Raw genomic sequence first — 12,653 nt, 5'->3', positions numbered from 1 at the left:
TTCTCCACTTCTAATAAAAGCAAAGACCCAGGCAGGCACAGCTGCATAGGCTAACCCTGATTTTTATAGCAAAACATTCATATCAAATTCTAGTATTATCAAAATGCTTTTCTTCATTCTCCAGTAGTTTTTTCTATTTGTTCATTTAAGAAGCTTTCAGGAATAACAAGAACCAAATCAAAACACAAACACAAATATACACAGGGAACTGGCCATTCTACATGAATCCAGACTTTGACGGCAGCAAATTATATCTACAGTATATTCAAAATCAGTGCTGTATTTTTAATATACTGTCCTGTCTCCCAAGGGAGAAAAAAGTAAGATAGAGAGGAAAAGTCATGTTCTCATTCCCATCTTCCTAAGCTCTGACCACCCCAGCCAAGGTGTGAGCCAAGAGAGAGCCAAGCAGGCTGCTGGTTCCAGCAACCTGAGCACCACCTGGGCCTCAGAGTGGCTCCAACCCGAGTAGAGAAGCAGTTACACAGGTGGTTACCCAAGCCAACAAGTAGAAATCAAGTCTAGGAGTGGGCGTTGTTCAGACCTGAAAGTAACTTAAAAGTTTTCTCCTCAGATGCTCACAAGTTCTTCAAACATAAAAGGAAATACCCAGCCCTAGTTCAAAGCCTGACAACTAACTATAAGCAAGGTCAGCAAGAGGGAAAGTCCCATGCAAAGGAAACTCGAGGCTTCACTAGCAATCTCCTTTAAAGCAAGGAGTGTCTTCATCAATCAACATTCCGAAAGTTTTTATTATCAAGTTAATTAAAAGACTCCTGTGTTAATATCTAAATGCTAGGCAATTATTGGCAGCAAACTAAATGTCCTTATCTTTGCTCTGACAACAAAATCTTATAAAGCAAATGATATGAGCACTTCTGTAACTTAATACAGGTCTTCTATGCTTCTCTCCAAAAGCTGTAGAACAGAAGTGGCTTATAAATGAACAATTTGTTTTATAAATAATAAGAACCAAAGATTAGGATAAGTAATAAGCAATAATAATAAAGAAATGTTTATGCCACAATGGATCAATGTCAATATGCTAATTAATTAACATCTGAGCTCCTTCACAGACTTCAATGGCAAGTTATTAATTCTGAAGGATGCTACCCTCATGTCCAATACTATCACCTTTTTCCAAAACAATGCCCATTTGCCAAACACTTTGTTTACTGCATCAGCTTTTGAAAAATTCTGTCCACAAAAATGTCCAAACAAAGCAGTATTTTAGAAAATATAAACACTTGTTTCTACCTATGCATATACAGACTTCAGACTTCCACTTAACTATTTATTGAATGATCCACTATTACAAGTAAATTGCTGAGCTAGAACTATTTTGTTTTAAAAAGTTATTAAACAGTAACTTTTTATTTCATTCTTAATCACTGAGAAAAAACAATGAAAGGCACCAATCCTAAGCTAATTAATATGTTCCTTCTAATTGACCTTGATACTGAAACCAATCTCAGAGTCTTGTTCAGTATCACTTCAGGATTGGGCAATATCTCTGTTCTCACTAACAAAGAATTAGTCCTACCCTAAAATCATTTCTTCTCTCACCAGCAAACTCTTACTCATTCTTCCAGACCTCCTCTGAGACACGTAGTATCACACCATACCTTGAAAACACACCTCTCCCACTGTGCTATCATCTGCCTGTGTTGACCTTTCATTCAACTGGGATTTCATTCCTTCACTTCAAATCCCAAGCAAAAAGGGATTCAATATATAGTTTATGTTTTCCTTTTTCTGTCTTCTGCAACTTTTCCAGTAAGCCTGAAGTTTAAAAAAATATTAAAAAGATAAAAGCTGTACCTTGGGAAGTACACATTCATAGTATACCCAGTATTTCTCTCAAGAATCTGAGATAATTCCATCAGTTGGAAAAAACTATACCTAAAAAGGTAAAGTTTGAAATTCTCTCACTGCTTTAACCTAGTCTTTTTTTTTTTTTTAAGATCCTGACACATCCTCTTTAAGTAAACTGAAACTTAATCTGAATGGAGTTACCTCCTACAAACTTTCTCTAAGGAAAGAAAGACTTTTTCCGGCTATGGAAACAACAGAATAGTTTAAAGCCATGGAAACAGTGTTCTGCAGGACGCCAACTGTCACCGTCCTGGAAGCTGAGCTAAGTCGGCACAAGACCACTGTGGGAGGAAACGGTATTGACAGACAGTCTAGTTTCCATCCCAGGCGACTCCTTTCACATTACAGATCCTGGAACACTGCCTTTGACACCTAGCAGCTGCTTCCATTAAGAGCAGCGGGTACAAGGTCTGGGAGAAACTTGTGCCACAATAAAAACATGACCTCTTCTGCAGCATCTCACAAGAGGAGATCTAAAGTAGAACTTGAGTTAGAGGTAGGAGGGAAAACATAAGTCTATAGGCACAAGGAGGAGACAGGAAGGTAATGAAAGTTTGCCAGGAGGGAACGGAGAACCAGGAAACAAACCTACACATCAACTTTGGAGTTGCTGTTTAGTCCAACTTGTGTCCAACTCTTTGCAACCCCATGAACTGTAGCCTGTCTGGCTCCTCTGTTTTAGGATTTTATTATGAACCCAAAATGATAAAATGGAAACTTAAAACAACAACAAAAGTTAAAATTTATGGCACTATAATTTTCTCTACTATAACAAATTATTAAATCTTGGGTAAAGCAGTTTGAGGAAGTAAGCTAAGATTAAAAAAAATGCTTCCAAATGCATTAAACTTCTTCAAATAGCTATTCTTTTTTTAAAGACTCAAAAATTAACACCTTTTGAAAGAAGGAAACACCATGATGTTGAGTAAATAAAATGTTTCATGGCAAATGGACAGTGCATTTATTGGTTAATCTCTTGGTCAACCACAGGAAGAATAAAGCCTATTCTTATTGATTTTTTACTGTGGTGTGTATTTACAAGCTTAGAGGCCTCCACACTTTGGGGTAACACATTTTTTCTGTTCAACAACTTACTATTCTTACTTATTGATTTTTACTGTGGTGTGTATTTTATTCACAAACTTAGAGGCCTCCACACTTTGGGGTAACACATTTTTTCTGTTCAACAACTCTGCTGAGCATGTTATTTTAAATGTTCAATATTTTAATTTTACATAATCACCGCTGTATAGTAAAAAATCCCATCAACTGAAACTTTGTTCACAATTTTGAGTTGTTTGTGCAATATAACTATATCACTGTCACTTGTATCTGTGAAGTTCATGGTTATTATATAGATTCAAGCCTCTGACTATTTTACAAGTCTTCTAATGTAGACACATCTGAGCATTTACTTAGGAAAAACAATATTTTATTATAAACTTTCTGTCTTTTCTATTACATGAATGGCATTATACTGATGTCTACTGAAATTCTGTATATAGGAAACTCATATCATGTATACATTTTATTTCAGAAAAAAATGAGGGAGCCCAAGTTATCTGTAATGATAAGATTTCAAGGGGGGCAGTTAGTTGTCACAAGGATAAGGAAATGCAATGAAATTTAAGGGTGTAAGGTAAGAATGCTAGATTGTCCCATGATGTATAAGAGAGACTGATCCAACGGATTATTGCACCGCATCCCACTTTCATTTCCAAAGTCCCAGCATTCATTTAGATATAAAACAACACAAAAAGCTATTTGTCTAAGCCTAGAACCCAACTCCATTCTGCATATAAGAACAAAGTATTATTAAAACAACTTTATACTGAATTTTCCAGGAATAAAACTACCCTCATGTACATCGAGGGAAGATTATATTTTATTTCAGATTGACTTTGACCAAGAGCTGCTCTCCATCTTAGAAGACGGTATCGCCATTGACAACCCTAGCTTGACATCCAGGAGGCTGATGCCACACACGTCTATCAGCCTCACAGTACGGCTGCCAGGTCCACACTGATAACACGCATACATGCAAACATTAATTTCACAAGTCTTCAGTGCAGTCATACACAAGCATCTAGTTAAATATATAATATTTTATTACATACTACTTTCACTTTTCCATACCAGTTAGTGCATTTTTCTGACTTGTTTAAAATTTTGTGTAGTAACAAGAGTTTCTATGAATTTTGTGTAGGTAACATATTCTTTATTTTTTTATAACATATTCTTTATATTTTGAAAGAAAAAGGAGGCAGTAGGAAAGTTTCATTTTGGTGAAGGATAGGGAAGCCTGGCGTGCTGCAGTCCAGGGTGTCACAAAGAGTCGGACACAACTAAGCAACTGAACAACAACAACAAATTAATATGTTCTAAATTACTTATTAAATTGCATATTTATATAGTTTTAAATTGTATAAAAGACATCGAGTGAAAAAAGTTGGCTTAAAGCTCAACATTCAGAAAACAAAGATCATGGCATCTGGTCCCGTCACTTCATGGGAAATAGATGGGGAAACAGTGGAAACAGTGTCAGATTTTATTTTGGGGGGTTCCAAAATCACTGCAGATGGTGACTGCAGCCATGAAATTAAGACGCTTACTTCTTGGAAGAAAAGTTATGACCAACCTAGATAGCATATTCAAAAGCAGAGACATTACTTTGCCGACTAAGGTCCATCTAGTCAAGGCTATGGTTTTTCCTGTGGTCATGTATGGATGTGAGAGTTGGACTGTGAAGAAGGCTGAGCGCCGAAGAATTGATGCTTTTGAACTGTGGTGTTGAAGAAGACTCTTGAGAGTCCCTTGGACTGCAAGGAGATCCAACCAGTCCATTCTGAAGGAGATCAGCCCTGGGATTTCTTTGGAAGGAATGACGCTGAAGCTCAAACTCCAGTACTTTGGCCACCTCATGCAAAGAGTTGACTCATTGGAAAAGACTCTGATGCTGGGATAGATTGGAGGCAGGAGGAGAAGGGGACGACAGAGGATGAGATGGCTGGATGGCATCACGGACTCGATGGACGTGAGCCTGAGTGAACTCCGGGAGTTGGTGATGGACAGGGAGGCCTGGCATGCTGCGATTCATGCAGTCGCAGAGAGTCGGACCCGACTGAGCGACTGAACTGAACTGAACTGAAAAGACATCAAATAAACTACTAGAAAACAAAAAGAGTACCAGTTCCAGCAGTGTGGCAGACTGGATACTATAAATGTCTATAATTGAAATATTGAAAACAATGGGAAACATTCCTTTTTCAATGGATCACAAACCGGAAATGAGTGTGAGTGAAACCAAGGACACATAAAGTAAACCAAGAACATGGAAAGTAAGAGAGCAATAGAAGCTGAATTCTGTTACAGATTTTAACTTTCCATCTGATGACTATACAGGCAACAGAGGAAAGGAGGAATCTAGGGCCGCCAAAAAGGAGCAAAATATGACATGATACCTCTCAAATAAACAAGGGACTAAGAAGGGCTATATCCATCATGTAAGAGCATTCACTAAAGAGAAAAGAAAAATACCTGTCTTGAACTTGATACTGAGAGATAGGAAGAATTTTTAAATGACTCCTTTGAGAATTAGCAACCACAAGCTAACCATGACCAGAGTTTCTGGTCAAAATTAACACTTAATGGCGCAATCTATAAAACCCCAAGAAGAGAATTCCATTTAAAATGGTCCCAGAGGCCATACCACCTGAACCTACCAATCAATCTTAACACCATTTGTTGTAGGACAACAGAATATTAGGGTGTATATCTCCTGATGTAATACTCTCACGGCATCACCTATGAAGTATTCAAATAATATTGGTCAGTAATGATGTGTAACACGCCACCCCAAACTTAGTGGCCTAAAGACAGCAGCATGTATTAGTCTCACAGATTCTGTGGGTGAGTAATCTGGACAGAGTCCAAAAGGGAAGGTCTATCTTCATCATAATGGCTCTACACCTCAGATGGAAGACAGCTGATGGTCACCAGACTGCCTGGGGCTAGAACCACTGGAGGCTCTTTCTCTCAAAAGGAGGGTCCTGGACCCCTCCACTAAACAGAAGCAGGACCTAAATACTGAGGACGTGATTTACAATAATCACAAATAAAAATATTTAACTTCAAGCCTGTAGATCTAGCTTGCAATTTATAGGAAACAGAGGGGCTGGATGAACAAATTAAGCCACGTCAAGGGAAAACATCCATACAAAGCCATTTCATAGGAAAACCGACTCAAGTTTTAATCAACATGTCAAGGGGATGAATGGGAGTGGGGTAAGACAGAACTGATCCAGATAAAACGATGTAAGGATCAAATCAATGCATTAACAGTTGTTTGAATCTGGCTTGAAACGAATGAACTTTAAAGGCATTCTGATGACAATTGGGGATATCTGAATATGGCTAGGCTAGTACATGAAGGAATTTATGCTGGCATGTGAGTGTTCATTCCATCATTCTGTTTATCAGTCTACTAAGATCTCTTGATACAATAAAACTTTAGAAAATAAAATACGAAATATGATTCCTAATGACTAGTGTCCACAAGCAACTGGCAAAAGCATACACCAATCCTTCTGAGGGAATAAAACAGAAACCCAAGTCTCAATAAAAATCTTTAAAAAATGAACAAAGGGAAGTAAGAAAATTCTTAGAACTAAAAGAGAATAAAAATAATGCATAACAAAATTTGAGGGACTTAGCCAAAGGAATACTTAAGAGGAAATTTTTTAGTCTTCTATTTGGCTTCATCACCCAAAAAGTAAGACATAGTCAAAGTAAAGCACAGAATTTAATTAAACTTATAAAAAAGAGACTAGTAAAAATCCAGAAAATTCTTAAAATCACGCTACGGGAACATGTGTAGGTACTCTCATACATCAATGGTTGGAGTATAAACTGGTACAACCCTTGAGAGGAACAATCTAGCAAAATTACAACCACATGTACCCATTAACACAGCCAGGAATTTATCTGACAGATACACATGAACATTTACGAACTAACACAAATACAAAGCATCATGGCAGAGTTGTTTAAACTGCAAGTAACTAAAAATAACCTAAATGCCCATTGAAAGAGAACTGGTTAAATACATTATGATATGTCCATAAAATGGAATGAAGCTATAAAAAGGAATGGAGGATGGCTTTACTGCTCCTTTATAAAGATCATAGAAAATATATTTAAGTGGGTGGGGAAGGGGGGTGATAAAGAACAGAAGAATGTTTATAGTATATTATGGTGTATCAACATTTGTGTGAAAATAGAGCTAACAATTAAAATATGGTATTTTGCTTCTTTGTAAGGAAACTAAAGAAACATTAATAAAGTGGTTATCTAGCAAAGGGTAAGCTTGCTGGTGAGCTAGGCAAGAGGAACTGTGTTGGGAGACTCAGATCTTTATCGTTTCCTTGTACTTTTTAATTTTAGACACATGGGAATGTATTGATTATTCAGAACATTACACATTAAAAAATGTTAAAAAAAACAAAGATAGGTATCTTAATCGAACTCTGAAATTAACTTTTACATCTTTCACATTAACAAAAGACACAAAGTAATACTTTCTGATGATCTCCTAGTTCAAGAATCAACAGACTATGCATTGCAGCCAAAGATGGAGAAGCTCTATAGAGTCAACAAAAACAAGACCAGGAGCTGACTGTGGCTCAGATCACCAACTCCTTATTGCCAAATTCAGACTTAAATTGAAGAAAGTAGAGAAAACCGCTAGACCATTCAGGTATGACCTAAATCAAATCCCTTATGATTATACAGTGGAAGTGAGAAATAGACTTAACAGTCTAGATCTGATAGATAGAGTGCCTGATGAACTATGGAATGAGGTTCGTGACACTGTACAGGAGACAGGAATCAAGACCATCCCCATGGAAAAGAAATGCAAAAAAGCAAAATGGCTGTCTGGGGAGGCCTTACAAATGGCTGTGAAAAGAAGACAGGCGAAAAGCAAAGGAGAAAAGGAAAGATAAAAGCACCTGAAAAGCAGAGTTCCAAAGAATAGCAAGAAGAGATAAGAAAGCCTTCTTCAGCTATCAATGCAAAGAAATAGAGGAAAACAACAGAATGGGAAAGACTAGAGATCTCTTCAAGAAAATTAGAGATACCAAGGGAACATTTCATGCAAAGATGGGCTCAATAAAGGACAGAAATGGTCTGGAACTAACAGAAGCTGAAGATATGAAGAAGAGGTGGCAAGAATACACGGAAGAACTGTACAAAAAAGATCTTCACAACCCAGATAATCATGATGATGTGATCACTCATCTAGAGCCAGACATCTTGGAATGTGAAGTCAAGTGGGCCTTAGAAAGCATCACTACGAACAAAGCTAGTGGGGGTCATGGAATTCCAGTTGAGCTGTTTCAAATCCTGAAAGATGATGCTGTGAAAGTGCTGCACTCAATATGCCAGCAAGTTTGGAAAACTCAGCAGTGGCCACAGGACTGGAAAAGGTCAGTTTTCATTCCAATTCCAAAGAAAGGCAATGCCACAGAATGCTCAAACTACCGCACAATTGCACTCATCTCACATGCTAGTAAAGTAATGCTCAAAATTCTCCAAGCAAGGCTTCAGCAATACGTGAACCGTGAACTCCCTGATGTTCAAGCTGGTTTTAGAAAAGGCAGAGGAACCAGAGATCAAATTGCCAACATCCGCTGGATCATGGAAGAAGCAAGAGAGTTCCAGATAAACATCTATTTCTGCTTTCTTGACTATGCCAAAGCCTTTGACTGTGTGGATCACAATAAACTGTGGACAATTCTAAAAGAGATGGGAATACCAGACCACCTAGCCTGCCTCTTGAGGAATCTGTATGCAGGTCATGAATCCACAGTTAGAACTAGACATGGAACAACAGACTGGTTCCAAATAGGGAAAGGAGCACATCAAGGCTGTATATTGTCACCCTGCTTATTTAACTTCTATGCAGAGTACATCATGAGAGACGCTGGACTGGAAGAAACACAAGCTGGAATCAAGATTGGCGGGAGAAATATCAATCACCTCAGATATGCAGATAACACCACCCTTATGTTAGAAAGTGAAGAGGGAACTAAAAAGCCTCTTGATGAAAGTGAGAGAGGAGAGTGAAAAAGTTGGCTTAAAACTCAACATTCAGAAAACGAAGATCATGGCATCTGGTCCCATCACTTCATGGGAAATAGATGGGGAAACAGTAGAAACAGTGTCAGACTTTATTTTTTGGGGCTCCAAAATCAATGCAGATGGTGACTGCAGCCATGAAATTAAAAGACACTTACTCCTTGGAAGAAAAATTAGGACCAACCTAGATAGTATATTCAAAAGCAGAGACATTACTTTGCCAACAAAGGTCCGTCTAGTCAAGGCTATGGTTTTTCCTGTGGTCATGTATGGATGTGAAAGTTGGACTGTGAAGAAGGCTGAGCGCCGAAGAATTGATGTGTTTGAACTGTGGTGTTGAAGAAGACTCTTGAGGGTCCCTTGGACTGCAAGGAGATCCAACCATCCATTCTGAAGGAGATCAGCCCTGGGATTTCTTTGGAAGGAATGATGCTCAAGCTGAAACTCCAGTACTTTGGCCACCTCATGCAAAGATTTGAATCATTGGAAAAGACTCTGATGCTGGGAGAGATTGGGGGCAGGAGGAGAAGGGGACGACAGAGGATGAGATGGCTGGATGGCATCACGGACTCGATGGACATTGAGTCTGAGTGAACTTTGGGAGTTGGTGATGGACAGAGAGCCCTGGCGTGCTGCGATTCATGGGGTCGCAAAGAGTAGGACACGACTGAGCGACTGAACTGAACTGAACTGATGCATGCAATGTCTAGAAAGAAAAGGAAAGTCTACAGGAAGGAATGTTCTGTCTGTCATGAAACACTGGCTTCTTCAATCAAAACAGTTGAGTTTCTTCATTTTTTAAATGTGAACTCAGTATTAAAAATTCTTATTAAAAGTCAGATTGATTTGAAGATATTCTAGTGGTTATTTTTACTTTGTTTTGGAATAGATTCGGGGGAGGCTGTTATTCCAGTTTTGAGGTACTAACTATATCGAAAATGCTAGATGTCATTTCCGAGATAAACTTCCCAATATATATAAATATCTAACTCCCTAAAAATCAAAACTGTTCCTGTAAAACCAGACCCTCTCATTAGGGTCCCTAAATATCTCTGATTTCTACTTCTTTGTCCCAAAAGAGTTTATAGAAACTTAAAAAATAGTTAGATATTCTATAGTGAAAAGAAGAAAAAAATTCCAATATACTTTCGGAAATAATTGACTTTCCTCAGAATATACAAAAAAAAAAAAGTATTTACATCAAGTCATTTTTATACAGTACTTCCTGACATATGGAGAAGGACATGGCAACCCATTCCAGTATCCTTGCCTGGAGAATCCAATGTACAGAGGAGCCTGGTAGGCTACAGTCCATGGGGTCGCAAAGAGTCAGACACGACTGAGCGATTTCACTTCACTTCCTGACATATAGTTTATTGTATTCAAGTTAATAAAACAATGGTAGTATCGCTCAAAGCATAAAATAGACCTAAACTAAGCACATCTGAATAGTACTCATAAAAATCAGACTTTACCTGTAGTATGCTTTAAATATTTAAATAGAAAGGATATTGTTAGGTAAAAGACCAGGACATCAAAAGAGTGTCTAACAGACTTTTTAATGTCGAAGCGCTCCCGGCGGGCAGGTCGAGGAAGTCCGCTCCGGGACCGTGTTGGGGGTGGTTTTTATACATTCGTTGCCAGGGATGGTCAGGCTAGATGGACAGGGGTTTGGATAGGTTGCTAGGCCAAGGCGTCGCAGGCTGACAGGTCCTTCTACGTGGCTGGGTGGGGCAGCTTTAGCTGGTGAAGTGTGCTGTCATTGGTCCCCAGGATCTGGGAGGCTCCTTCTGTTAGGGACATCCCCCGCCAGCAGGAGGGAGAGGAGGGGCGGCCTATCATGGCCCCCAGGGTCCGGCCTTACAGATATTAAATAACTAACTGCCATGTGGAAGAAGTCATCAGTGAATGCTTCATCAAGGAAGTAAATTTTGAACTTGGTTTTGGAAGGAAATGACAGGCACTCAGAATCCTTAACCAATTTGGTTGTACAATCAGATTCATTATAGCACAATGAAGTAAAATGACTAATGCAATATCTCTGTTGAGTCCTTCTTAAACTTTGATAACTTGACAAAACATTTTGCCTACAGAGTTCAATAAGGCTCTGAAAGCCCATGAAAAAATCTTTAACTTTATATATTATAAACCCAGATACCAGAGCTCACTTAAAAAGAAATGGTATTAAAAAAAAAAAAAAGAAATGGTATTATAAGGTTATTTAATTTTCCTGATTTTAATAAAAGAACAGACTAAATAACTTTGAAATAATGTACATTCCTACATCTATAAACTGCTTTAAATTTTGCAAATACATATGCAAAACACAAGATTCTATAGCCTCTTCAATCTCAGCTGTTACACTGTTTTGTTTAAAGCTATAAACTCTTTTTGGAATTCTTAAATAAAAATCACACGGAAAAAGCCTACAAAGAATCCAATAAAATACTTTAGAAATCAGCTGAATTTGTTAAAATTAAGCTTCATATATTTATATATTTTGCCTAGCATCAGCAATCACCCCAAGCTGGCTAGGAATCATTTTGAAGACTGAACAGTCAGTGCCACTGTCTTCCCCATCTTCATCACCCCCACCCACCAAAAAGAAAGAAGAGACAAAAACACAAAATGCAAAGTTACAATTTGATGCTTATGACTGAAAGTGCTATGAAAGTTCTATTTGAATTCAGAGTACAGGTCCTGAGTTCACGATGCCTTTTAATATCTTCGGTGACAATCTCTAAAACAAGATCAAACTGAATCACTGTACCCAAAGCATGTGTACTATTTTTCAACAAATCATGTAAGCTGAAATATGCAGCCCAATAACCTCAAAGAGTATTTAATGAGGCTAATTTAAACTAGAAACTGTTTAACATACTCAAAGTACATGATTCCCTTTAGTATTTTAATATATTGTAATTGAAGTGATTATCTGTTTATAAACTAGTTTAGGAAGAATAATACTGCCAAAGGCAACAATGTTTTTGATACAGTAGCACTTACCATTAAAACAAATCAAAAGAAAGCTCAAGATAAAACACCATGTATGTGCCAACTAGCAAGATTAAATGATCAATAAAACCATTTTCCTCAATAAGCCTCAACAAAGTGACAGAGTACTTTCTTGTAAGATTTGGAATACACATGACAAAGAACATGTAATGACTGACATTTTCTGCTGTCACTAACCGGTAATGTAAGAAGCTATTAAGCTTACTTATTCTTCCCACCCTTCAATCTCCAACATCCATTCATAAACAAACAGTTTAGGATATAGTTCTACATTTTCTCAAAACTTCATTTTTCCCCACTGAGAACAGAAATTCTCTAAATGGGACAGGAAGATGTCTCAGAACCCAGGGTGGCCTTTGGACACAGGACAGAGGCCTGGGGACGAGGAATGCGCTCACCTGCTGTGGCTGGTACCTCTGCTGGGACTGGGAGGGCAGATATGGCGCCTGCGGGGGAAGGTGCGGAGGCTGCGGCTGCTGGTTGTAGTAAGGCTGCTGGCCCTGCTGGCAGTAACCACTCACACCCTGCTGTCCGTACTGAGGTGGCATCTGTCAAGAGTCAAGACAGGCAAGTGAGAGAAAGTCTAAACATGCAATTCAATAAAATCAAATATGGTTTCGATTCAG

The 12,653-nt window shown here is 38.2% G+C and overlaps 1 protein-coding gene across 6 annotated transcripts in view; it reads right to left on the bottom strand.

Moving 5' to 3' along the window:
- The window catches only part of ARID1B (AT-rich interaction domain 1B), a 425,587-nt gene that overhangs the window by 288,956 nt on the left and 123,978 nt on the right, over window positions 1-12,653 (bottom strand). For all 6 annotated transcript variants that reach the window (XM_018053399.1, XM_018053402.1, XM_018053401.1 and 3 more), the window contains exon 3: window positions 12,426-12,575. In XM_018053399.1, coding sequence (XP_017908888.1) covers window positions 12,426-12,575 — 150 coding nt within the window. The remainder of the gene's footprint in view (window positions 1-12,425; window positions 12,576-12,653) is intronic.

Source organism: Capra hircus, chromosome 9 (assembly GCF_001704415.2).
Source record: "Capra hircus breed San Clemente chromosome 9, ASM170441v1, whole genome shotgun sequence".
NCBI lineage: Eukaryota > Metazoa > Chordata > Mammalia > Artiodactyla > Bovidae > Capra > Capra hircus.
This window is presented reverse-complemented; position numbering and strand designations above follow the sequence as displayed.